The sequence below is a fragment of the Rhinoraja longicauda genome, chromosome 6 (genome assembly GCF_053455715.1).
Source record: "Rhinoraja longicauda isolate Sanriku21f chromosome 6, sRhiLon1.1, whole genome shotgun sequence".
NCBI classification, from domain to species: domain Eukaryota; kingdom Metazoa; phylum Chordata; class Chondrichthyes; order Rajiformes; family Arhynchobatidae; genus Rhinoraja; species Rhinoraja longicauda.
The window spans coordinates 78,566,664-78,592,413 of NC_135958.1; the positions used below are offsets into that span (position 1 = coordinate 78,566,664).

At 39.7% G+C, this 25,750-nt stretch overlaps 1 protein-coding gene across 1 annotated transcript in view; it reads right to left on the reverse strand.

The window, feature by feature from the left end:
- The window catches only part of smurf2 (SMAD specific E3 ubiquitin protein ligase 2), a 142,135-nt gene that overhangs the window by 61,656 nt on the left and 54,729 nt on the right, over nucleotides 1–25,750 (reverse strand). Inside the window, exons 2-3 of the mRNA XM_078401431.1 lie at nucleotides 13,055–13,093; nucleotides 11,764–11,872 (exon numbers count right to left, since the gene is read on the reverse strand). Coding sequence (XP_078257557.1) covers nucleotides 11,764–11,872; nucleotides 13,055–13,093 — 148 coding nt within the window. The remainder of the gene's footprint in view (nucleotides 1–11,763; nucleotides 11,873–13,054; nucleotides 13,094–25,750) is intronic.

The following is a 25,750-nucleotide window of genomic DNA, read 5'->3' on the forward strand; positions in this document are numbered from 1 at the left end:
TGTGGAGTACTGAGCCTGGTGAGGGTTCCCGTGATGTGGAAGACATCCTGCCTGGTTCCTGTACCAAAGAGGACGCTCCCCAGCTCCTCCAATGACTACAGACTGACTTCACATATCATGAACCCCCTGGTGAGGCTGATGCTCACTCACCTGGGACCCCTGGTTAAACCCTACCTGGCCCCCTTGAAGTTCGCTTACCAAACAAAGATGGGGGTTGAGGATGCCATTATCCACCTGCTCCATCGTTCCTATGCTCACCTGGATAAGCCGGGAAGCACTGTGAGAGTCATGTTTTTTTACTTCTCCAGTGCTTTTAACACCATCCGGCCTGAACTGCTAGGGAGCAAACTGACAAAGTTGCCTGTGGATGCTCCATTGGAGTTCTGGATCACCAACTACCTGACTGGATGACCACAATATGTCAGGCTACAGAACTGTGTCTCGGACATGGTAATGCGCAACTCAGGGGCCACACAGGGGACGGTCCTCTCTCCCTTCCTGTTCACCATCTACACCTCGGACTTCAGATATAGGTCGGACTCCTGCCACCTGCAGAAGTTTTCAGATGACTCTGCATCAGTGAGGGGAGGGAAGCTGAATAGAGAGACGTGGTCAACTACTTTGTTGAATGGTGTGGGCTGAATCACCTGCAGCTCAACACCGACAAGACTAAGGAGTTAGTGGTGGACTTTAGGAGGAGAAGATCACACCTGTCCCGTCTGCATCAATGGTGCGGATGTGCAGTTTACCAGGGAGTACAAATACATTGGAGCATACATGGACAGCAAACTGGACTGGTCCAGGACCACTAAGGCTCTGGACAAGAAGGGACGGAGCCAGCTATACTTTTTGAGAAGAACCCGCCCCTTCAACGACTGCAGTAAGATGCTGCAGATGTTCTACCAATCGGTGGAGCCAGTGCCATCTTTTTCGCTGGGGTAGGAGGGCGAAGGCCGCGGAAGCCAATAGGGTTAACAAACTCAATTCATCAGGAAGGCTGGCTCTGTCCTGGGGGCACAGTTGGATTCATGGGAGGTGGTCTTGGAGGGGAGGATGCTCCTCAAAACCTGGGGAATACCTTCAGCAACAGACTGGTTCCACCAAGATGCAGTACAGAACGCCACGGGAGATCCTTCTTCCCTTTGGCTATCAAAATGTACAACTCCTCCCCCTTCTGTCGTCGGGTAGACTGACTCCCCTCTCCCCCCTTCCCCAATCTTTATCTTTCCACATCTCAAATCCTTTCCACTCATCACTTTAATTTAATGTTTCATATATTTTGTGTTTTATGACTGTTGGCAGATCAATTTCCCTCCTGGGATAAATAAAGTTCTATCATATCGTATCGTATCGAGTCAGCATTAGTCTCCTCTCCCTGACCAACATTCCTAGCACCAAGGTCTGCTTGCACTCAGTCAGTTCCATTTGGGTGGCCACACCACTCACAAGTTCAACACCATATTCCCAAAACAGACAGTCTTCCAAGCTCTATCACAGTAAGAGAAAACTAGGATAAAAGAACATTCAGGGATATGTTCAAATTCTTAGGGGGAAAAAAGCTACTTTTGCTCTGACTCTTGCAAACGCCTGCTACATAGGCACACCAAGTAGGGTGGAAGCATTCAGGTCATTTAGACAATGTAGAATCCATGCTTCTGGTGCATAAAGACGTTTTGCGCAAATGATGAGGATGTGCTACATCTCACAAACTATTCACCCACCTGGCCCCGTCAGGCACCTCCTGCCCAACTGTGGAGAACTCTGTGGTTCCCCACACTAGCTTCATCAATTACCTCAGAAACCACAAAATCAGAGTGGTAGCACATCATCTGCAATGCTAAGGGGGTCCGCCAAATATGACAACACTAAAAAGTATCCATTTAAATTGTGGAATGAGCTTGAAAAATGCACAGCTGACAAGACACACAAAAGTAATTCTATCAGTAGTAATCTATAGTACTTTACAAAATGCAGTGGGCATATACATTCCTGAAGAAAAAAGCATCCTAAAACCACTGATACTTAAAACACTTCAACCATGCCACTAAACGTCTGTGTGTGACCTCGGTAACAAATGCTTTTCAGCACATGTTCTGTTTTGCCACTGCAGTTCAATGCTCCATTTTAAGGACATGATGATCTGGCTCACAGGCTCTGCTACAGAATCAGATGATTTGAGTCTAGAATTGGATGGGTGGAAGGCAAGCTCTGGAAGTGACAAACAGGTTGATCAGAAACCTCTAGAGTCTGATTAGTCAGTCAAGTCTGCCTAATACAGTAGAGGCTGGACATCACACAATTTGCAATATTGCAGCTTTGATGGGTCCTTGAAAATCCATTAGAAAGATGCTGACCATCTAACAAAGCAAACAAGAGCTAATTTCTAAAAATCTGTTGGTCTTTTCCTGGCTTCCATTTTTAATAGGTTTGGCTTAAACTACAAAATTCTACTGCTCAACTTCACTTTAATCAGAATGTGAAGAAAATAATGCGCTTTTGAAAGAGTAAAAATACAGCTAAACAAAAGATTGTTACAATAAATTGATAGGAATTAGAGATTCAGCAGTAATGCATTCAAACATCAGCAAACTTTATTACTAACACCTGGGAATGTGCCTTGTCCTTAATCATGGTTGTATTTTTCAAATGTGCAATTCTCTGGCAAATAAACGAGTGAAGAGATGTCGTTTTTTTTTTTTTTGTACTGATTATTTTCTGGTTAAGTATAGTTAGGTTGGACTTCCTCCTTCCATTCTGCCGTAGTAATGCACCTAAATTATAGAAGAGAACCCTCTTTGGTATCAAATCTGATTTTCTCTCTGCCAATTTAGTAGCACAGAGAACATGTAGGTAATGCAGTTGGCACCAAGCCAGAATGTGTGGCAATTGCCAACTTATTTCCCATTCAGCCAGCAGAAAAAACAGAATTCCATCCATCTATATGGATTTAAGCAATAAAAATTGTCAGAATTATTAAAATATTAACACGTCTTTACTGTGCTTTTAATGGAGGAAAAAATCCATTGCATTTCACATAAATTAATCATAAAAAAGAGCAAACTGAGGAAGTCACCTTAAATGAGCAAAAATCTGGCAATTCAGAAAATCAGTTAAGGGCGAGATCGAGTAATAAAGGAGTGAGAATAGGCATGCAGTTGAAGAAATATCTGCCAATGGGATGAATGGGCAGAAGGGTTCAGCTGGAACAACAGAATGGCAAAAATAGATTTAACACTACTGTATAGAAGTTACCAAACAGGATTACCAGCATGAAATAACCTTAATGTGCAAATGAGGATTTTATATCTGAGCCATTAAGTGGGAAAATTCAAGCTACAAGTACAGGAGTGATATGTAACAAAATAAGCCCAAGTACAGTGCCTTCCATAATGTTTGGGACAAAGACCCATCATTTATTTATTTGCCTCTGTACTTTACAATTTGAGATTTGTTATAGAAAAAAAATCACATGTGGTTAAAGTGCACATTGTCAGATTTTAATAAAGGCCATTTTTATACATTTTGGTTTCACCGTGTAGAAATTACAGCAGTGTTTATACATAGTGTCCCCCCCCATTTCAGGGCACCATAATGTTTGGCACACATGACTTCACAGGTGTTTGTAATTGCTCAGGTGTGTTTAAATGCCTCCTTAATGCAGGTATAAGAGAGCTCCCAGGACCTAGTCTTTTCCTCCAGTCTTTCTACCACCTTTGGAAACTATTTTTGCTGTTTATCAACATGAGGACCAAAGTTGTGCCAATGAAAGTCAAAGAAGCCGTTATGAGACTGAGAAACAAGAATAAAACTGTTAGGGACATCAGCCAAACCATATGCTTACCAAAATCAACTGTTTAGAACATCATTAAGAAGAAAGAGAACACTGGAGAGCTTACAAATCGCAAAGGGACAGGCAGGCCAAGGAAGATCTCCACAGCTAATGCAGAAGAATTCTCTCTATAATAAAGAAAAATTCCCAAACACCTGTCCGACAGATTAGAAACACTCTTCAGGCGTCAGGTGTGGATTTATCAATTATCACTGTCCGCAGAAGACTTCATGAATAGAAATAAAGAGGCTACACTGCAAGATGCAAAGCATTGGTTAGCCGCAAAAATAGGATGGCTGGGTTACAGTTTGCCAAGAAGAACTTAAAAGAGCAACCACAGTTCTGGAAAAAGGACTTGTGGACAGATGAGACGAAGATTAACTTGTATCAGAGTGATGGCAAGAGCAAAATATGGAGGAGAGAAGGAACTGCCCAAGATCCAAAGCATACCACCTCATCTGTGAAACATGGTGGTGGGGGTGTTATGGCCTGGGCATGTATGGCTGCTGAAGGTACTGGCTCACTTATCGTCATTGATGATACAACTGGTGATGGTAGTAACATAATGAATTCTGAAGTGTATAGATACATCCTATCTGCTCAAATTCAAATACCTCAAAACTCATTGGCCGGCGGTTCATTCTACAGCAAAACGATGACCCCAAACTGCTAAAGCAACAAAGGAGTTTTTCAAAGCTAAAAAATGGTCAATTCTTGAGTGGCCAAGTCAATCACCCGATCTGAACCCAATTGAGCATGCCTTATATGCTGAAGAGAAAACTGAAGGGGACTAGCCCCCAAAACAAGCATAAGCTAAAGATGGCTGCAATACAGGCCTGGCAGAGCATCACCACAGAAGACACCCAGGTCATGTCAATGAATCGCAGACTTCAAGCAGTCATTGCATGCAAAGGATATGCAACAAAATACTAAACATGACTACTTTCATTTACATGACATTGCTGTGTCCCAAACATTATGGTGCCCTAAAATAGGGGGACTATGTATAAACACTGCTTAATTTCTACATGGTGAAACCAAAATGTATAAAAATGGCCTTTATTAAAATCTGACAATGTGCACTTTAACACATGTGATTTTTTTCTATTACAAATCTCAAATTGTTGAGTACAGTGGCAAATAAATAAATGATGGGTCTTTGTCCCAAACATTATGGCGGGCACTGTATGTGGCAATGGTGGTAATGATGAGTTTAGAGATATCCATGTTTTACGGTTTTAATGGCTTCCTGGGGTTAGTCCGAATGGACGGCACATCCATTCATCCTGTTACTTCTTTTTAAAATTCAAATATTTGCAACTATTTTCTGACATCAGATTTAAATATTTCTGCTTCACCATCAGCCTATAAACAATAAGACAAACATTTTTTTGATCATGTTGCTGGGATCACCCGTTCCAGAGACAAGCCCTGTGGTTACGTTGCGCAATACACAACAAAATACGTATTAAAATACAATAGTTTTTCCACTAGCTCGTTCTGCAATGAAGCCAAAGGTCATTATTATTGTTAAGCGAAAAAAGCCTTGTTAAGCATGTTCCTTTAAACAGCAAGATTCTCAAGATTAGCTCATTCTTTTTAATTGGGTGAAACCTGGAGTTCTGAGGACCAAGTTCAGTGTCGCCTCTGTGGAGCCTCTTCCTAAAGGTTACTAGAGGATAACGTCAGACCACAGGGGAAATATACAATAGATGCTTCATGGCGGAAAAAGCTCACTATCAGGGTGTGTGATGCTTTCTCTTTGGACACATTCCAGAATGCTAACTATGAATATGTGGAAAGGCTGCTCCTTGTTAGGAACAAAAAACCTTTTTAAAAAAACCTGTTCGAATAATTCACGACAGGAAAAAAAACGGTGTTGGACACCTGCCAATCAGGGAAGTCCCTCGTTACTTTTAGTGCCAGACAGTAATGTTTCAAATAAAATTCTTGTATACAAGGCAAGACATGCACTAACTACATAATTATGGCTTCAAAAACAGCACAGCTCAGGAATCGATACACTGCTCATTATAAACAGCTCAAATTTGGTGTTAGAACTTTGTTGAGCTTAACTATACATGCTTGATGTGATAGTTGTTTTTTTTAACAAGTCAAAGGGCCTTCTCAAAATTAGTACTACTCCTTTTGAGTTAAATTCTTCAATGTTTTATTTCTCCCATCATCACCACCACTAATCACTGACCTGCTTCACCTTCTATTTACTGCCATCCACTGTAGAATGAACCGCCGGCCAATGAGTTTTGAGGTATTTGTTTAAATTTGAGCAGATAGGATGTATCTATACTCTTCAGAATTCATTATGCTACTACCATCAGCAGTTGTATCATCAATGATGATAAGTGAGCCATCCAAACATTATGGTGCCCTGAAACAGGGGGACTATGTATAAACACAGCTGTAATTTCTACATGGTGAAACCAAAATGTATAATAATACCCGTTAATAAAATCTGACAATGTTCACTTTAACCACATGTGATTTTTTTCTATTACAAATCTCAAATTGTGGAGTACAGAGGCAAATAAATAAACGATGGGTCTTTGTCCCAAACATTCTGGAGGGCACTGTATGCACATACCTCTACAGGACAAAATCATTGCCTCACAATACAGCTAGAGACTCAGACCGCCACAAGGAAGGTGTCAATATCTATAGTCAATTAACTGCAGCGTGCTAAATGCTCAGAAGTCTCCTGCAGTATATATCTAGTAAGCAGTCAAAAAATTAATGGAATACCAAATTTCAAGGCACCTTTCATGCAAGGTTAGCTGATCACAACCACTTTGTTACACAAAATGCTACACTTTGAGCACCTAATTTAGTAAGGAAGAAATTGTGTAGAACTCCTGCTTTTGACTACAATTCTGCAACCTACAAATGCACTCTGTACAATGGCATGAAAGGATCAGGCTTGGTGTCATACGATAGAACAGTCCTATAAATGCACAAGGCAGCTCTTCAACTGGACAATCATCAGAATCAGCACTGATTCAATCATTAACGCACTAGAAAGAGGCAAGGAAAGAGATCGGGGAGGACTAAAACAAAGCTTGTTCACAGATCCATGAGAAAGACGGGCAGAGCCTGAGGCCATACAAGTTCCCAGAGGCATAACTTTTTTGAGGAAATGTGTCAAGTTAAAAAGAAATTGCACAATGTGAGAATGAGTTCAATGAGGGTTGAGATGGAGGGGTCCTGGCTGGGCCACTGATCAATGAAGAGTGAAGGGCCCTCAGCCCATCCAGGAGAGGAATGACTTTGAAGAGATTCGATATATGTGATGAAAGCAGTTTGGGACGAGGAAACTGAAAACAGTTTGGACACTGTGAAACGGCAGACCAGGTCTGGCGTGTCCCAAAGGCTTGGGGTGTGTTGTTGGAAACAAAGTGGAACAAAACGACAGAAAGCACAGAGTCAAGACAGGAAGAAATGAATTCTGTAGGATAAAAACAGCATTAAAAAATGATTCTACAACAGAGGATCTTCGGGAGATACCAGAAAGAGCTGTGCGTAGTTGGGGGATTAACAGTTGGAAGTTCCAATTCCTTCACATGCTTATAACATTTCTTTTTGGGCAATTTAAGGTATCAATTTCAGATATATGTCCAACCATTTAAAACTTAAGTCACTAGGGCAACATTTTCTTCAACATTACAGATTGCAGAAAGTTTGGTACATGCTGGAAACATATTCATTTTTGGTTTAAGACTTCGCTTAAAATAACTTAGCTGTTCTGAAAGACAAAATATCTTATCAAGGTTGTGATTTGAGTGTAGTACCAACTAAGGCAATTTTTTTTCTCATTTATTCTTTTTGAGTTGGGTAAATATCAAAATCTCTTAATCCCTCTGTTTTTACTTCATGCTATTGAAACTTTATTTTAATCAAAAAATGTGAAAGTTTTTTGTTCGGCATCAAGTTCCCTTTCCAACCAGTAGCTTCTATATTCTCAATGCATTATAACTCAGGAACAACAAAGAGGAAGGAAGGCTTTGATGTCAAACCAATGTTTCAATGAGTCTCTATTCTGAAGGTTGTAAATTAGTATTAAAGTTTCCAAATTCTTTGAAAAGTTTTGGAATTGTCTACTCGGAAAAATTCCTTAATGCAACATCAAAACAGATGATTATGCATTTCACAGTTACTTGTGGGATCGAAGTGTATGTGTGTGAAAAAGCTAATCTCTCAACTCCCAGAAGACTCAATGGATTCAAAGAAGCTCATCGTGCAAGAGGTCATGAAGGAACATGATATAACACGACTATTTATTTAAATCTATAAATGTTACTATTTATTTCCATCCTGGGCTCCACTTCACTCATTTGAAATGTAAATGTCCATTAAGCTATTAAGCACATTTCCCCTGACCCAGGAACTATGTCCCCAGATTATTCAATACCTTTTCCTACCTAATTCTATAATTTTCATCATCATTTCTCAATCAAATTTTTTTTTCAGGAGTTATTTTTACAACTATTATTTATTTTTGGTGGGATAAATTCCCTATTTCACAGCTTTAAGTAAAATAAAACCCTGAAACATCACTTTTGTCTTACATTATCTCTTATTTGGTACATAATATGCAATCATAAGGTGATCACTTCATAAACTATGAAAGGATATGTGGGGAAATTTGGAAAAATATTTTGATATACTTATGGTATTGTATTCAGACAAACAAGGAATCTCAAACACCACATGATGCCATAAGAATTTTTTTTAAATTCATAAGGTCATAAGTGATAGGAGCAGAATTAGAACATTCAGCCCATCAAGTCTACTCCGCCCTTCAATCTGGCTGTTCTATCTTTCCCTCCAAACCCCATTCTCCTGCCTTCTCTCCATAACCCCTGGCACCTGCATTAATCAAGAATCTATCTATCTCTGCCTTAAAAACATCCCTTGACTTGGCCTCCACAACCTTCTGTGGCAAAGAAATCCATAGATTCACCACCCTCTGACTGAATAAATTCCTCCTCATCTCCTTCCCAAAAGGAACGACCCTTAATTCTGAGACTATGACCTCTAGTGCTGGACTCTCCCACCGTGGAAACATCCTTTCCAAATCCACTCTATTCAAGCCTTTCACTGTTCTGTACATTTAAATGAGGTCCCCCCTTATTCTTCTAAACTCCAGAGAGTACAGGCCCAGTGCCATCAAACGCTCATCATATGTTACCCCACTCATTCCTGGGATCATACTTGTAAAGCTCCTCTGGATCCTCTCCCGAGCCAGCACATCAATCCTCAGATTTGGTGCCCAAAATTCAGCACAATCTAAATAACATGCACTCTGTGGCTCCATATTTTGATAACATTAAAGAATAAAATGGCAAAATGTTTTCAGTTTCATAGGAAGTAGACCAACTGATGCCACACAAATAACCATCGATATGCTGACTGGGGATGGACAAAATTTGTATTTTCTGTTTAGCAAAGCAAGCAAGCAAACAATTAAATAAAGAACCAGCAATGTTCAAATTCCACATTATACTCGACATGTACAATACTTCTATCAGTTATTCTGCTTGAAGAATACCACAAAAAATAATTTCAGTCAATGTGTATCGACCTGTTCAATTATTTTGGAAGTGAAAGTTGGCTGCTAGCTCTATTTGATTCCTCATGTAACCATGTGACCTAGGAACTGCAAAATTACACCCAATTAAATAATATTCCTGATCTACAATTGAAACAGACGTCAATAACCCAAATCCAAGCACGAAAACTAGGTGGCACTGATCACAAGTCACAATGTACAGGAAACTATAATGCTGTAAATCTCTTTTTTTTGCTTTGGTTTATTCCTTCATTCGTAATGAATTAGTACAAATAAAAAGACCAATTGTGTTACAGTTGTAACGTTTTCCAATCTTGGGCTTCTTGTACACTGTCTTCTTATTTAAGATAACTCTAGCCATGTACAATTATGCATTCATTTTTACATTTAACTTTAGAGAAAACCACAGCAAAATATGTACAACTATTATCAGCAACATATCAGTATAAATCTGTTTTAATCTTGAAAAAGCAAGCAAATGAACAAACTGGCACTACCAGTGAGACACCATCTGTCATCCAAGGCATGTAAACTATTTCCTGTTACACTGTATGTATCATAGGCCAGTCATGGTCTGATTATGGAAAACCACGAAAGAGTTTTCCAGGGACTCTGACACATACAAAATGCACAATGTTCTTTATTCAAATCCACATTATCATTCCTAATCTATTATTACTGGTAGGTTTAGAATGATATTATGCACTTCTCATTGTATCTTAAAAGTAAAGTTGCCGCACGATAGAGTTAAAGCTTTCAGGCAGATTCGGGGGGGGGGGGGGGGGGAGTTGATGATAATTTGATTGTGGCAAGGACAAATTCTTCAACATTGAAGGAAAATAATTCTGCAGTGGAAACAGTATAAATTCAAACTCTGCTGTCCAACTATTTGAAAATCTTGATCCTACATCTGGCTCACCAGGTGATGCTTGTTGCATTTCTTCCCGGATCCAGTCATAAAGGATCCAGTTCCCATGCTCCATTCCCACTTACTGGGGCCCCAGTTCCCACGCTCCCTGGCCACTCAGCTGGTTCTGCTTCACCATTCTCCCTTTTAACTCACGTTCTATTTCCCTTGAAACTTACTAGGGTCTCGTTTCTCATTTCCCTGTAAATTCAGAGTTCACTGAACACGTATCGTTCTACTGTGTAGCATAGCAAAAAGAGTGAATTATAAGCATTTGGAAATTTAATATGAATAACATTCAATAGTCAGAAAATCTGCTTCTCTGCAACAAAGTCCTGAGATGCTGGAATAGCGGAAATGGGGATGTTTCACACCTTTTGAAATTAAGAAATTGTAAAAGCTACATTTGAAGGACTACCATGCGTAATCCAGGCAAGTTACCTTCTGGAACATCTGCATTGTTCCTTGTAGTGCATATCATAGATCTGGGAGGTGCTAGGCAGCAATTGCAGTTCACTTTTCCCATGGTGGGCACCAGTCACAGTGCACCAAAAGCAAAATGAAATGACATTTTTGTCAGGCGGATATGGTATCAATCTAGCAGATCATTTTATTATGGATGTTGTTGATATTTTTGAGTGTTGGACTTGCCCCTTATAAATGACGGAAAGGCTTTGGAGAGTCAGGAGGCAAATCTTCAGCCAGAGGAAACTCAGTCTTTGACCTGCCCTTGCAGCAATTGTTTTTATGTGGTGGATCCAATTAAGTTATGGGGTTATGGGTGGGATCAAACTGAATTTAATTTAATTACCATCCTGAAGGGCAGCTGATAATTCCAAGAGATTCAGCACCAGGAATTGCTGCATAACCTATTTCAAATGTGATCAAATTGACAAAGAGAGCCTTTTTATATCATTATCTTTTTTTAAAACCCTGCTCTTATAGCTCCACACCATTGCTTATTACAATGCTCTTTTGCATTGGAGCTTTAGCTCTCATTTGGCACGATATAGCTAATCTTAAATTAGAAATTACAGACTTATACATAAAGCCAACTATAACAACAACCGTAGATCACCGAGGATCTTCACTCCCTCCCACCGCCTACCCGTCACTTCTATCTTGGCGATTCAAAGTTGCATTGTTTGCTTTGTGAATAAATAGCCATCAAACATTTACAGCTCCATAACAAGATGAAATATATATAATCGAAATAACAAATTTTACAGTTGTGAAGATAATAATTATTCCTTACTAATTCCTTCTATTCCTCCCACAGGTCAAACCACAAACAAATACCAAACCCTTCTCTTTCCAAAGAGAGCCAGACGACATACTGTAAGGCATGTAAAACTTAAATCATTTGCTTACAGATACACATCTTGAGGAGAAACAATTTTTTTAATTGTAGAATTAATTCTTGGAACTTAATCAGATACTCACAGATCATAATGTTGATTCCACTTTGGGTCTAGGGTATTCTTTACTGTGTCTGTAGAATGGCACTGGCCTGATCCATCTACTACTATTTTTGCAAAGGGATCAGGAAGTCCTAAATGGAAACAAGTTGCAATCACAGCCAGATCTATACTGAAAAGATCAGTCAAAACAGTAAAACTTAGATAATTCGGCATTTGATTGTTCAGAGGTCCTGATGGTTCAGTAATCAACAGAATGCAAACCAGCAGCCCAGAGATCAATCAAGGAGTTTAACCAAAGCTGGCGTTGGGAACACCATAAGAGTAGGTTTGTGGCCATAGTTAAGCTCCAGAGTGCTTTTGTATTTCCTGCTCCCTTTAAATTCATCGGGTTTTTTGGATTTAAAAAATAATAATATTGCTAAACTTAAAGGATTAAATAAAAGTAAATGGATTAATGGGCATAACAACCTTTGACCAGAAAATCTGCTTGTCCAGTGCTATTAATGTCCAATGAGTGCCGAATTGTCAGTTTTTGTTAGTACGTTAACCTATGATGAGCATTTGTCGGCACTGGGCCTGTACTCGCTGGAGTTTAGAAGAATGAGGTGGGATCTCATTGAAACATACAGAATAGTGAAAGGCTTGGATAGAGTGGATATGGAGAGGATGTTTCACCAGTGGGAGAGTCTAGGACTAGAGTTCATAGCCTTAGAAATAAAGAGCGTTCTTTTAGGAAGGAGACGAAGCTAAATTTATTTAATCAGAGGGTGGTGAATCTGTGGAATTCTTTGCCACAGAAGGCTGTGGAGACCAAGTCAGTGGATAATTTTAAGGCAAAGATAGATATAGATTCTTGATTAGTACAGATGTCAGGGGTTATGGGGAAAATGCAGGAGAATGGGGCTTGGAGAGATAGATCAGCCATGATTTAATGGTGGAGAGTAGATTTGATGGGCCGAATGGCCTAATTCTACTCCTATCACATGACCTTCACCATTGCGCTGTTTAGTGTTTCTTATAATATCAGAATATTATTTTGAAATATCATCAATCCAAATAAGTTCTTGTAAATTTGTAACGCCTGTATACTTTAGAATGCATCCTACAAAAATGTAATACTTCACTACAAACAGAAGATTCTGACAGTTATTGCTAAAATGTACTTTACTCATTAGAATGGTATGCAAATCATTTAAAAACAATATGTATTATTGTATTCATTATTAATGTATTATGATCCAACAAATTGTGTTACTTTTATTGTTAACTAATATTAAGAGTCATGTCTAGCAACATCCAGCTGGAATACTTACTGAAGAAGTCTTTCTTCACCAAATTCTTCGCACATAACACTAGAAAAACGAAAGGAAAATAAATACTTAATTTCTGAAATAATTCTCTATCTTATAAAAATGAACATCTTGATTAATTTAAACAAGAGCTCATTAGGTAATTCAATTCCAGATTAAGAAAAAGCTATAAATATTACTTGTATGAAGCCACTAGGAAAAATGTATAGAATAGGATAAAAAAGTATGCTGCTGATTGTCTGTGGACTAAAATTACGGTTGAATTTATCCCACATTGAATCATTATTAGATTTAACACAACAAGCTACTGCAAAACCAGCCGCACTTCATGTTTCCCATTGCTAATGCTTTTAATTTTCATATAATTTGCAACAATGTTGTATCCAGTTAATCTTAAACTTCTTAAGCATCTTATTTAAATGCATCCATTCTCTAATCCATGTGGGATCCAACAGTAAAAATAGCTAATGCACATATTTGTTTAAAATCAGTGGTATCTGAATGGTCCAAAGCTACCAAATGTCACTAAATTTTAAAAAGAAAGCACTTAGAAATAACTATTGATTACTTAACAGTAAAATAGCCATAAATTACCAAAGCAGTGACACAAGAACATGCCTTGGAACAGCATTTGAATCTATCAATAGAGCCATCACAACATTGATATCTTGAAGTGCCATTTGAGTGTTGGCCTTTAGTTCTCCAGCCATTAATACAGCAGAACGTTGGCATAGCTTCACTAAGATTTTCTTAAGCTTGTCTATTATTTGTGCATTATTTGTTCTGTATAAAATGGAGTACCTTTTTAAAAGCAATAAGAAACCATGCTAATTGTCAAAGAAAAATATATCTGCACCTTCCCATGCATTGTCTTTCTGCTGACTGGTTAGCACGTAACAAAAGCTTTTCAATGCACCTCGGTATACATGACAATAAACTAAGCCGAACTAATGTACAAATTTTCAAGCAAAACAAAAGTGCTGGAGTAACCCAGTGGGTCGGACAGCATCTCTGGAGGACATGGATAGACGACATTTCATGTCAGGACCCTTCTTACTAATTTTCAATGTTAGATTCTGATTAGACAATGCACCAGATAAGTTTTTTTGTCCATTCTTCAAAAATAAACAACCTTTGAATGGATGTGTAGGCTCTGCTGATGACGCAAGATACAACACTAAGGAGTAGTGTGTATACCCAGTCAGAATGTTACTTTCACATTTAATTTGAAGGTGGTCACTTTGGGCTCAATTGAAAAAACAAGTCAAGATTTTATGTTAATTTCTCAACGGGATTTTAATCTACTACCTTTGGCAAGTAATCGTGCTAACAGCTTTTTGCCTTCATTCACACCATCCAACTATATAAATCTAACATCTCAAGCTTCCTACTTTGTTCATAGTTTAATGTGGTACCTTTACACCAAATGATGAGAAAATTTTGACGTTTATATGATATTGGGCTGAACATAGAAAGTCGACACTATCGTCACCATGAAGTCCAAGAGGAGGATGGTTCAAATGTGATCAGAACACACTATTTTAATTGATTATACAGACAAATACAAGCCAAAAGTATTGGTTCTAAACTGGGATTCTGTCTGACGTAGTACTCACTGATAACTAACATCCTGTCTGGGACATACAAAACCATTTCCAGTAGTGAAAATTAAATGATGTTCAAATTTCCGCCTCCTTATAACTCAAAAGCAAAGAATATATTGTATATACTACCAGAGAATCAATAACAATTCACACGTTAGGTCATAATTTCTTCCCACCTTATACAACATCCATTACTCATTTTAGTTATATTAGCACAACATCCCAATTTGAGATAATGTTACAGTTATACTGATATCCCAAGAACAGTATGCACTAAATTAACGAGTGTACACTTTTGTTGAAAATTTTATTTGCAAAACAGATCTCTTTGATGCAACTGTACCCAATTTATTTCCCCCCCATTTAACAATGTCTTAAAACCTTTAAACTAAAAAAAAGCTATTTTGAAGATTGCGCTGCTTTGTCTTCCCAGGCTAACGTAACAAATAAAAGAGGTTTAATTCTTACACTAGAAAAGTCAGTACATTTTATCAACAAAAAATATACACAATATTGCCTCAGCTTTCAAAACACCTTGGGAAAAGAACAATATTCCGCAGTAAATAATAACAGCTCCCCATAATAACCTGCTCAAATGTCAAAAGGGTCCCGACCTGAAACGTCACCTATCCATTTTTGTCACCTGTTCTACTATAAATAATGATTATATAAACCACCAATTAAAAATCTATTCGCCAAATGATATTTCGACTTTTATAATTAGTCACTCCATACATATGAAGGACCCTCAAGGTCCCTTTTGCTAATCATGGTTCTCTTTAAATGACCATGCAACTTTTATTAATCAGCAAATGGGAGACATAGGTTAAGCACACTCTCCCTATTCTCTATCTCCAGATCAAAGTATTTTCTTTGTGTGTTGACAATATTTCAACCATGTTAAAAAATTACTGTGACTCATCACTAGCAAGGTTTACATTGCGCTATAGGTTTTTAAACATACTGTTAAGTATTCAAAACTAAAGTTCAGCTTGGGTGCATCTAGCTTTACTTTTTATTCAGTATAAAATATTTGAAAATGATTTCATCATTCATTATTTCAAGAAGGCAGCTAATATCAAAGAACACGAAACCTAACCACATTGTAATCTTGCTGATACTCAGGAAGGTGGTACAGAAGCCGAAGATCTGTTACCTTTAGGTTTAAGAACAGCACCGTCAACCATCAGGCTCTTGAACCACAATGCACAACGCTACCTCAGCGACAAACTAATATGGACTTCTTATAGGTTGCACTATCTACATTGGTGTCTACTACAATGGTCTGGTTACCTAGTATAACTGATAACTTATTGTATATATAACAATTAAATATATTTATTTGTTGTGTTGTTGCATTAAGGTGTCTGTAAAGACACAGCAAGTAAGAATTTCATTGTTCAATTCCAATGCACGACAATTAAGCACTCTTGAAGGAAATTGAGATTTCACAAATGCACAATTGCTCAAAATATCACTTATAAAACTTGAAATGCACCTGAAGTTATTCTTCATTTCACATTTTCCTGTTCCCAAATCAAACAATTGTATTAACATCACCACAGAAAATGAACGGTCACTCCTGCAGATTCATGTTGCAATATGAATGAACATACTCAACATTCCAAGCTGCAAATTGTACTGATTCATTTATTCGTGAACTTCAGCCCATTAATACAAGTTTAAGTGCAAATATTGGTTGTTTTACAGCACTTAACTTGATGACAGTTCATTTACCTGAAACCTAACACTATTTTACTGTCATCAGATGCAGCTTAACCTGCTGACTGTTTCTGGCTCCTAAAATAAACATTAAGATTAGTTCCTTATGTTTTAAGCTAAGAAAGTTGCTTGAAATCAAGTCATAATTCAATTTTTTAACTTTTTGTTAATGCGGGTTCTTCATTAAAAGGTCACAATAATCCAAGTTCAATCCTTGCCCCATCCAGAAAATAAAACCCCATCTATCACTGCAACAGAAAGAAACTCATTCAAACAAATATGTTTTCTGTTTCAGCTTACAGAGAACACATGCAGCAGACTTTTTCCTTGGCTGCAGCACTAACTCACTCCCCCGCTGTTTGTGAACTATTTTTAGTATTAGGCACAAATCCATACTTTTCATATATTACATTATGTGAACATTCAAAATAAGATTCTGAAATCTCAGAAAATTCCATGGTTTACTTTGAAACATTTGAAAATATTCAACTATTTCAACAACAGTTATATCCAATAAGAACATAAAAACAAGGTTCATCAAGTCTGCTCCACCATTCACTTAGATTACAGTCTGATCTTGGTCTCTGCTTCATTTTCCTGTCTGCTCCCATTAACCCTCGACTAGTCTATGGAGCAAAATCTGTCTGCAAGCTTTAAATATTTTCAATGATTCGGCCAACACAACTCTCAGGGGTACAGTGTTCCTAACATTCATGACCCTAGGAAGAAATTTCTCCTTACTACCAATTCTCATTCCACAAATTTACATCCTAATTACAGATTCCATGATAAGGGGAAAACATCTTAGCATCTTGATAAGAATTCCAAAGATCACCTCTGAACATTAAGATGAGGGCAAAACAATAATGTTGTAGACAAAAGAGTAAATCAGAGGCTCAATATCTTGCAGAGTTGAATCACCTCCCAACACCCCACCATCTACAAGGCACAAATCAGTCGCATGATAGAATATTTTTCCCTTAGCTGGATTAGAAAAGCACCAAAATCTATCAGGAAGCTTGTTGACTGGCACCCATCAACCAATCCCTTGATCACCAGGTAAATGGCTGATTTCCATCTACAAAATGCAATCTAGTTGTTTGTCAAGACTACTCAGACAGTACCTACCAATCCCACAAATGCTACCACGAAGAAAAATAAAGACAAGCAGGTGTATGGAAACATATTAAACTAGGTGTGGTTTCTAGTACAGTAAAGGATGTAGAAAGGCATTAAGGAAACAGACAAAATGAGTGAATGGGCAGAAGCATGGCAGATAGAATGAATTTAGAAAATATGATGTTATTCACTTTGGATACAGAAAAGCAAAGCATCGGTTAACGGTGAGAGATCTCAATCTAAAGAAGGGTCTCTGCCCGAAACATCACCGATTCCTTTTCTTTGGGAATGTCAAATTCTAAATTCTAGAAGGCACAGGTGTAGGGAAATAGGGGTTAAGCATACAAATTTGCAAGGCAAGTTTTTTTCTGTATTTTCTTTTGAAGAGAGTGGTAGACACACGCATAGACATTAAGAAATCAAAGGATTATGAAGATAATGGCAAAAAGCGACTGAGGTAGAAGATCAGCCATCATCTTCATGAACAGAGGAACAGGTTTGAATGGCAGATTAGCCTATTCCCATTCTTGGTGCTTATGTTCTTAAAAATAAGTCTCTAAATCATGTTTCTGTACAATAATTTGGATGTATCAGATCATCAATTGCTTGAGTTACAGTAAAGTATACCTCTTAATTAAATGTGTTAGTTTTAAATATTCACTCAGTGCCGCTAAAGGACTGCAAGTGTAACTGAAAGTTTTCTGGGCTATTAATCTTCCATGTAGCAGTGAAGGCTGAGGGGGACCTGATAAGAGCAGCACAAGATAATGGACATAGATTGTATACTTAGGAGTGAACTTTTTCCCTTAACAGAGAAGTCCATAACCAGAGGACAAGTGTTTGTCTTGAGTATTTATTTAAAAAAAGATTGGTGCATTCTGACACAAAGATACACTGCTGCCTCTTCAGATCTTCTCCATTGTATGTTGATTGAGTAAAGATCTATATCTGAAGCTTCAGATTTTGAGTAAGATTTTGATGTCCGCAACACCAGCAATTCACAGCCTCAGTCACCTACATACAGGTTTAGAAAATTTTAGCCTTCACTACTATGCCACACAATGTTTCTAAGTTCCTTTACAAATGAATCTTAAGAATCAGACTCAAAGCTGTACAGCACGAAAACAGGTGCTTTGGCTCTTGACCAAACTTGTCATTTGGGCTAGCCTCATTTGGTCCATAACCCTCTAACCCTTCCAATCCATAAATCTTTATTTTAAGAGTCATAATTGTCTCCTATTCTATAGCCTCCTTTGGCAGCTCATTTCCGATACGGTCCACCCTCTAAGTGAAACGTTGCCCCTGAGGTCCGTTATAAATCTCTCCACCTTCACCTTAAGCCTATGTCCTCTAACACGGTCTACCTGACTCGCACCAGATCTGTACTGCCTCTGACCTGCAACACTGTCAAGGGAGCTCTATCATTTACTATACAAGAAATCACAAAACGGGGGCATTAAATGATTGAAAGAAGCAGCATGGAAGCAGGCCCTTTGGCCCATCTGGTCCACACCAACCATTGGTCACCCGTTCACACTAATTCCATGTTATCCCACCGCGCATACCCCATAAACACGAGGCAATTTACAGAGCCCAATTAACCTACAAAACCTGCACATCTTTGGGATGCGAGAGGAAACCGAAGCAGCCAGAGGAAACCCACGCGACAACAGGAAAAATGTGCAAACACTGGACACAGGACAAGAGGTCAGAATCAAACCCGGGACTTTGACGCTGCGAGGCAGCTCCCCTACCAGTTGCGCCACCCCTTACCTTTCAATTATTTACTTTTCACCTAAAGCGTATTTGAAAATGTGCACAAGTAATATTTTTAAAAGCTTTATTTCCATTTAAAATCATGCACTGTTTTAAGTGCAATAAGACTCAAAGCAAGCCACAACAGTTTGATTTAATGTAAAGATCTCCAATGTTGCCTCCAGGTCTGAAGCTGTGGAATTTGAAGACTGAACAGAGACTGGTCTGCGATACCTAAGCAAACTTCTAAACTGTGGTGTGAAATTCTAAGTATTGTCAGCCCTCTGAAACAGAAGTAGTCAATTTAGACCCCTGACCCTTCACACTTGTGACCCGAGTTTTTTTAAAATCTAGTCCTTGTTTTGTTCATTCTTTTCGTTGGTAAAAAACATTCAAATCTATATACTAAAACTCTCGTTTGTTTGTTGGTTTGTTCCTGAACTACAGCTAAAACGGTGCACGATGGCGCAACAATTTTAGGCCCACCTTACTCATCGTCGTCCCTTTGGTGCTAATGGAAGAAGTTTCATTGAAATCGGTGTTATATTTTTAGTTATTCACATTTTAAAGTTTAAATGTATTTCCGAGGGAGGTTGGGGTTTGGGAGGGAGGTGGGGAGGAGGGAGGATAAGTGGGGTTGAGGGGGTTGAAGTAGGGGGAGGGGATGTGGAGGGAGGGGGAGGGGAAGGGGGTGTGGAGGGAGGGGGAGGCAGGGAGGAGGGAGAGGGAGGGAGGGTGAGGGGGGAGGAGAAGGGGAGGGAGGAGACGGAGGGGAGGGGAGGGGGAGGAGGGGAGGGGGAAGAGGAGGGGGAAGAGGGGAGGGGGAAGAGGGGAGGGGGAAGAGGGGAGGGGGAAGAGGGGAGGGGGAAGAGGGGAGGGGGAAGAGGGGAGGGGGAAGAGGGGAGGGGGAAGAGGGGAGGGGGAAGAGGGGAGGGGGAAGAGGGGAGGGGGAAGAGGGGAGGAGGTAGAGGGGAGGGGGAAGAGGGGAGGGGGAAGAGGGGAGGGGGAAGAGGGGAGGGGGAAGAGGGGAGGGGGAAGAGGGGAGGGGGAAGAGGGGAGGGGGAGGGGGAAGAGGGGAGGGGGAAGAGGGGAGGGGGAAGAGGGGAGGGGGAAGAGGGGAGGGGGAAGAGGGGAGGGGGAAGAGGGGAGGGGGAAGAGGGGAGGGGGAAGAGGGGAGGGGGAAGAGGGGAGGGGGAAGAGGGGAGGGGGAAGAGGGGAGGGGGAAGAGGGGAGGGGGAAGAGGGGAGGGGGAAGAGGGGAGGGGGAAGAGGGGAGGGGGAAGAGGGGAGGGGGAAGAGGGGAGGGGGAAGAGGGGAGGGGGAAGAGGGGAGGGGGAAGAGGGGAGGGGGAAGAGGGGAGGGGGAAGAGGGGAGGGGGAAGAGGGGAGGGGGAAGAGGGGAGGGGGAAGAGGGGAGGGGGAAGAGGGGAGGGGGAGGAGGGGGTGCTGCACCAATGTAGGTTTGGGCCCAATGGGTCCAATTGGTCTAGTCAGATTTTAAAATTGTTAACCTAGCATCAAATGCCACCTGTGGAGGAGAGTTCCAAAATCCTACCATGGTTTGCAAAGAGAAATTATACTCTCAGTTTGTTAATTCCCAAGGAATAAATTCTCTATCTACCCTATTTAATCTGTTTATCATCTTAAAAACTTCAATTTATTCATTTTATCTTTCTAATTTCCCAGAATATACCTCATCTTGTATAATCTCTTCCCATTATTTAACCCGTGGAAAATTTACATTACACTTCCTCACGGGAATTATTCCTAAAGCCTGTTGCTCAGAGCTACTCTTAATACTCTGGTTGTAGTCTAAACAGGACATTGTTTAGCTGTAATCTGTGTCCTTGCACTTTAATTCTCTACATATGAAGGTCACAATCTCAGTGGCCAATTTGATTATTTTTTGTATCTGTTCATGATATTTTGATTTATATACATAGAGCCCTAAGCTTCTTAGAGCCTCCATTGGCACGGCTTTTACCATTCAAAAAGCATTATGTTTTATTGTATATGCGATCCAAAGTGAAGCACATTCACCAAACCTTCTAAAGATACTACTTAATGTAATGTTTCCAAATATACTATTCATAATGCTGTCTTAGTTTTGTGACATCAGTAAGCAACCCAGACTTTACTTGATCTCAAGTATAGATGTTACAGTACAGTTATGTAGGAAGGAACTGCAGATGCGGGTTTACACTGAAGAAGCTGAAGTATCTCAGCAGGTCAGACAGCATCTCTGGAGAAAAGGAATAGTCAATAGTCAATAGTCAATAGTCGTTTATTTGTCACATACACATAAATGTGTAGTGAAATGAAACATTACCCGCAGTTAAACAATAAGACCAATAAGAATAATCAATAAAAATGCAATAACACATACAATCACAACTAACACCAAACAAAAAGAAACATCCATCACAGTGAGTCTCCTCCAGTCACCTCCTCACTGTGATGGAAGGCCAAAAATGTATTTTTCTCTTCCCTGCCGTCTTCTCCTGCGGTCAGGCTGTTGTAGTTGCCACGTCGGGGCGGTCGGGGCTCCCGATATTGAAGCCCCCACTGGACGGTGAAAGGTCCACGGCCTATTTCAGGCCGCGCCGGACGGTGAAAGGTCCGTGGCAGGCCGACCCAAGCCCCGCGATTCGGGGCGGGCGAACACGCTGCCTCTGCCGCTGCCGGAGCTCCCGATGTCGGCTCCCACCCAGGGGCCTGCGGGCCTCCGACGTCCACGCGGCCCGCGCCGGAGCCTCCGGAGACGAATCGCAGCCGCTCCCGCAGCATCCGCAGGCAGCCAGCGCCGCAGGTGGTGAGTCCGGGCCGTGGGCTCTGTGAACCAGAGCCCCAGGTGGTCCCAGGTGCATGGCCGGTGGTAGGCCGCAACGGGAACGGAGACACGACACAGAAACAAAGGTCGCGTCTCCGTTCGGGAGAGAGAATTTTACAGTTCCCGTTCCCTCCCCCCCCCCCCAAACATAACATACAAACACTACACCATATTAAAACTACAATTCATACAAAAACAACAAAAAACACAAAAGACAGACGGACTGCAGGCAAGCCGCAGCTGCGACGGCAGCGCTGGCTCCTCCTCTAGGTGACGTTTCGGGTCGAGACCCGACTGAGGAAGGGTCTTACTTTGACCTTACTTTGCATTCATCTATGAAGAAAAATGGGTTATGAATTTAAAAGCATTCAGGATCTGGTATACCCTCAAAAGCATCTTGATATAATTTGAAATGTGCCACAAAACCACAAGACACAACTAACTCATGCAATAGAATGGTTATGTCCCATCACAGCAAGAACAGGGGATAAGTTTGTTATTTACTCCCTCAAATCTACTCATTTAAAAAAGATCAGATGATCTAATCATGGCCTTGACACTGCTGTCCCACTCTCTCTCCATACCCAAATATATGTTAATCAATCTCTCTGCCTTGGATATATTCTGAACACTGTCACCAGTTTTCTGGAGCAGAGATTTTTTTTTACTAATTCAGGAGAAATTCCTCCTCCATCTTAAATAGGCAACCTATTATTCTGAAAAAATATCCGAATTTTAGATAACACAGGTGGAAACATCCTTTCAACATATCCTGTCAACTCCCTTCAGTAACCGGGTATTTTTCAATAAGATTACCTTTCCTAGCAACCTGTTCAATCTTGCTTCATAAGACGATCAAAAAGCTGTAGATACAGGAAATATTAAATAAAAACAGAAAATGCTGGAATACTGAGCAGTCTGGCAGAATTAGTGAATACAATGTGAATTGATGTTTTAGATCAAATATCATTTTTCAAAATTAGTTTTCAATCATGTTTTGTCTCCTTTTTATTTCTGAACAAAAGACATTTGCCTGGAACGTTAACTCCATTTCTCTGTCCACAGATACTATCTGATCTACTCTATGGTGTTTCAAGTGGTGTTTCTAATTTCTTAAATGGAACAATGAAATCATCTTCAGTCATGCTCAAGTTATTGGACTGGTAATCCACAGGCATGTACTAATATTCTGAAGACAAATTCAAATAGCAATACTGAGGGGGTTACAAACTCCTAATTTAAATAAAAACCCTCCCAACACTCTTCAATGTCAACCCCAACTCTTCCGGTCCCAAATTATCTGATCAATAATAAATGGGGAAAAATTGCAGAAAATCAATTACGTCATCACTCAGGTAATGAGTCAGCACTCGGTAATGAGTCAGCACTCCATGCCAAACAGCATTTGAAACAGCAAGAAGTAGGAAATGGTGAACTCAATGACTTCAACAAAACCATTGAACGAATCAGCCAAATCTCAAAAGACATATCTCGCAAACTAGATGATTAGTGAACTCACATAAAAAAAAAACAATTTGATATCATCCACGCTATTCGTCCTATACAATATGTAGGGCAACTTTAGAATGAATGACCACCGAATAATTGTTGAAAGGGCAAAGTTCTTTCACTTCACTCCAAATACAGTTGTTATGAAATGTAGTCACTACTCTTAATGGAACAGAAGACAGAAAATGTCCATTAAATATACATGTGTATATCTGTGTACACATTGCTAGCTCACAAGTACCTAGATAATAAGAATTATTATGTCTGAAGAAGGGTCTCGACCCGAAACGTCACCCATTCCCTCTCTCCTAGATGCTGCCTGACCTGCTGAGCTACTCCAGCATTTTGTGATACCTTAGATAATAAGAATGATCACCACATACCTAAACCAAATCCTGTGAAATTGCTCAGGCATCTCAACAATGTTAGTGAGGCACTATATTTAGGGAGGTATTTCCTTGTAACAGACCAGAGTTTGGCATCAAGTCAGAAAACATATGAAAATAGTTTGGATTTCTGTGCATGCAGATTGAATTGATATTTTATGAGTCCTCTCTTTTATTACCACTTAACCTCTTGAAAATATACGATTCTCTACCTCTACCCATCTTCCCTTCATTATTAGGGATAGATGGAACCTTTGTAGTTTTTTTCCAATGGTATGCATTAACAAAGCCTTTATTTGTCACGCAACCCTAATATCTCATAAAATAGATGGCTTCCTTACCCATCTCGGAAGACAATTAGGAGTTAATCTCATTTGTCAATCCAGATTCATTAACAGGCCGACTACATAAAAGAAAAGGTAGATCCTGAAGGACATTAGGGCATCAGATAACTTTTAAAGTAACAATGAAATAGTTTCATGATTATCATAACTGCTGCAGCTGTTTCATTAATTACCTGAATTTAAACACTCCTATTGCCATAGTGGATACAAACTTGTGTCTCCAGATTCATAGTATAGGTCCAGTAACAATCATAATCTCACCATACCCAGTAACATTAAGAGTAATGGATAACATGTTACCTACCTGGTAGCTGAGTAAGGTATATCAAAAAATGGTATCAGACATTTGGAGGATTAGGGGAGCATCGTCATTATAGCGCATATTAGGATAGACCATATGGAAAAGGCATATTATTTCCAGAGTTCCTCAAACAAATAGCATATTCAAGAGCAGTACTTCAAGGATTCCTAGACATCTGAAACTACCATAGGGATAATCAAATTACGACGGTGAACATGTAGCTGAAGGAATGTAGCTGGTCGGCGTGGACTGGTGGGGCCGGACAGGCCTGTTTCCATGCTGTAGTTGTTATATGTATGTGAAAGCGTGATTCCATTTCATGTCTTACTAGCGTCCATACAGGATAGGAAGTAACTGTACCAATGGATTAAGCTTCATCTGAACCAGGTTGGGACCATAGTCCTAAAGGATAAATTGTGAACGTAATTACATCATATGATCCCACGGAATGGTGGAAGACACTTGAGGGAGTAAGTGTCCTATTTTGTTCCAATGAAAAATGACAGCAATCCTAACTTCTCTTTCATAAACTATCCTAACCTGTACTTGATTGTGGCAAATTTTCCTAATAAAATACAATTATTTCATCTTAAAAGTTAGCATAACATTAAAATCATAACAACATTCTGATCATTCTTGATAACCCACATCTTCAAGGCACCAACAGGGTTCATAATATTATTCACCTCATTAAAAATAAACCAAAACCAGAACATTTATCACAATGGTATTTGATTAAAATTATTAAAACCTTACTTTATTTTGTGAACTTGGATAACAGGTGCACGCCTTTATTCAATCACATAATCGGTCAATTTAAACAAGTCCCAGCTGTCGAAACACAATGATACACTGTACTAACGTGTGTAGTAATAATGAATGGCTCGGTGCACTAATCTGAATAATGCTCCTGCTCTTACTGCCAGATTCTCCTTCCCTCCTCCAGAGACTGACTGCATTCCAATTACACTTAGGGCTGGAATGAAACAATTTCAGTCAAAAATACCAGTCTCCAATCTTCTGAAGCCATACAGTAGTACACTTTAAGCACGATATTACACATACTCAGAAGTCAAAGCTTTCATATTTGCAACCATTATTTTAATGGATGGGGAAAAAACTTAACACCTT